The 2,625-nt window shown below is 37.0% G+C and overlaps 1 protein-coding gene across 1 annotated transcript; it reads left to right on the forward strand.

Annotated features, from left to right (window-relative positions):
• The first annotated feature begins 1,041 nt into the window (after positions 1–1,041).
• On the forward strand, positions 1,042–1,797 carry LOC138889331 (uncharacterized). The gene is made up of 2 exons (XM_070172625.1): positions 1,042–1,478; positions 1,596–1,797. Exons 1-2 carry the CDS (start codon positions 1,042–1,044, stop codon positions 1,795–1,797), a joined length of 639 nt encoding a protein of 212 aa, XP_070028726.1.
• The last annotated feature ends 828 nt before the right edge of the window (positions 1,798–2,625 follow it).

A 2,625-nucleotide genomic window follows, 5' to 3' on the forward strand; every position in this document is an offset into this window, starting at 1 on the left:
AAACTAAATATATTTTGTTTACACATTTGTGCCCCTGATCTTCGTAAGTCTTAACATACACAACATTATTGGAGATTTTAAGAATAATGAGGCTTAAAATAAGGTGAATGGGAAATAGAGGAAAATGGAGGAAAATTAATTTTTTAAAGTAAAATTTTAAGTTTCTCCCCTTGGCAAAGGGATATTGTCCCGTATTGGAAGAGGAAGAGGAGTTTTATGGGTATATAAGCAATTGCCCTTCTTCTAGCTCTTAAAGAGTTGAGAAGAAGACAAGCCTCGCACCGTTGTCGTCGTCGCTCGGCTTTGGCTTCGGCTTTTGGACCAAATTTATTTGTTAATAGTAAAATATTGACAGAAATGTTATTCGTTTTAATAACAGAATATTAATATTAAATCCAATCCGTTTTTCAGTTGTGTAACTGAAAATTAAACTACCTTCTTCAATTTTCCCTCTTTATTGTTGAGTAAATAGCCATTTATGTTATGACATTTATGCTATGGCCATTTTGCATAAACAACCATTCTAAAGAGTTGCACCTCTTTAGATTTCAGCCCAATTTTGGCTATAAATACAAGTCTATTCTGCTCAGAATTTCAATACGATTTTCTGAGTTTCTCCTCCTTCTGCATACTTTTAACATCAAATAAAGCTATAGTAAGTATGATTTGCTACCGAACTTTGTGTTCGCTGAAACACTGGGGTTTGAAGTACCACTACACCAGTGTGTAATTCGTTCTATCTTGGGAGGAAATAATCCATAACCTTAGGTACTAGGAGGGGATTAAATTTCTTAAGGAAACAATATGAATTCAGTGGGCTCGAATTGATTTTTGTTTCTTTATATTCTATGTTTATATATTATTCTATTTTTTATAGAATTAGTTTACAAATACAGATTACTAACAAGCTTATGGAATTTAATTTTTATTTTGTATCTGTGTTATATTCATTGTTTTGGAGTTTAAAACCTTTGTTGTTTTTTATTCCGTTGGAGATTAAAATCTACGTAATTTTAACGTTTGTGTTGTTCTTTTACAGAAATGACTAATGATAACAGGAATCAGGCTGTTCCAATGGTGAGTGCCAATGCATCAACAAGCCGAACACCAACGTTGGCACCAACAGAGAAACCCGAAAAATTTTCCGAGTTAGATTTCAAGCGGTGGCAGCAGAAGATGTTCTTCTACTTGACTACTTTAAGTCTACAGAAGTTCATCAAGGAAGATGTTCCTGTTCTGCCCGATGAAACTCTAGAGAATGAACGCTTTCTCGTGATTGAAGTGTGGAAGCATTCTAATTTTCTATGCAAGAATTATGTTCTTAGCGGACTGGAAGACGATTTGGTTAATGTCTACAGTGGCATGGAGACTTCAAAAGAATTATGGACATCGCTTGAAAAGAAATACAAAACTGAAGATGCTGAGTTGAAGAAATTTGTTGCCGCCAAGTTTTTGGACTACAAAATGGTATATAGCAAGTTTGTTAATACCCAAGTCCAGGAATTGCAAGTAATTATTCACGATCTTCTTGCTGAAGGTATAAATCAAATTAATACTAATGTTGAAAGTAGTAATCTTAATATTTTTACTAACAGAATTTTCACTGAAGGTCTTGTCATCAATGAAGCATTCCAAGTAGCAGCGATGATTGAGAAGTTTCCTCCTCTGTGGAAGGACTCCAAAAACTACTTGAAACACAAACGCACGGAGATGTCCCTTGAAGATCTCATTGTTCGGTTGAGAATCGAAAGGACAACAAAGTTGCTGAAAAGAGAGGCCATGGAAACTCAACAATAATTGGAGCAATCATTGGTGAGGATACTTCTCAAAAAAGAAGAAAGATGAAGTAGACTTCTGGACCAAAAAACAACCCAAGTAAGAAGCGGTTCAACGGAAATTGCTACAACTGTGGGAAAGCTGGGCACAAATCTACAATGTGCCGTGCTCCAAAGAAAGTCAAGAAAAAGGGTCAAGCAAACATGGTTGAAAAACATGAAGATGTTGATGAATTGTGTGCCATGCTTTCTGAATGGAACCTGGTGGGAAATTTAAGGGAGTGGTGGATTGATTCTGGAGCCATTCACCATGTTTGTTCTATTAGAGAAGCAACAACAACAACAACAACCCAGTATAATCCAACTTAGTGGGGTCTGGGGAGGGTAGTGTGTACGCAGACCTTACCCCTACCCTAGGGTAGAGAGGCTGTTTCCAAATAGACCCCCGACATCCTTCCCTCCAAGAACTTCCCACCTTGCTCTTGGGGAGACTCGAACTCACAACCTCTTGGTTGGAAGTGGAGGTTACTTACCATTAGAGCAACCCCTCTTGTTCTATTAGAGAAGCTTTTGCAATATATACTCCAGTTGGACCGGAAGAGACTCTTTCTATGGGAAATGTTGCATCCGCCAAGATTGAAGGATGTGGGAAGATCTTTCTGAAGATGACTTCTAGCAAGGTGGTGACTTTTAACAACGTCCTTCATGTTCCCGAGATTAAGAAGAATTTAGTCTCTGTTGGTCTTCTTGTTAAGAATGGTTTTAAATGTGTTTTTCTTTTCGATAAGGTTATAATAAGTAAGAACGAAATATTTGTAGGAAAATGTTACCTCACCGAGGGCCTTTTCAA

This window comes from Nicotiana sylvestris, chromosome 4, assembly GCF_000393655.2.
Source record: "Nicotiana sylvestris chromosome 4, ASM39365v2, whole genome shotgun sequence".
Lineage (NCBI taxonomy): Eukaryota > Viridiplantae > Streptophyta > Magnoliopsida > Solanales > Solanaceae > Nicotiana > Nicotiana sylvestris.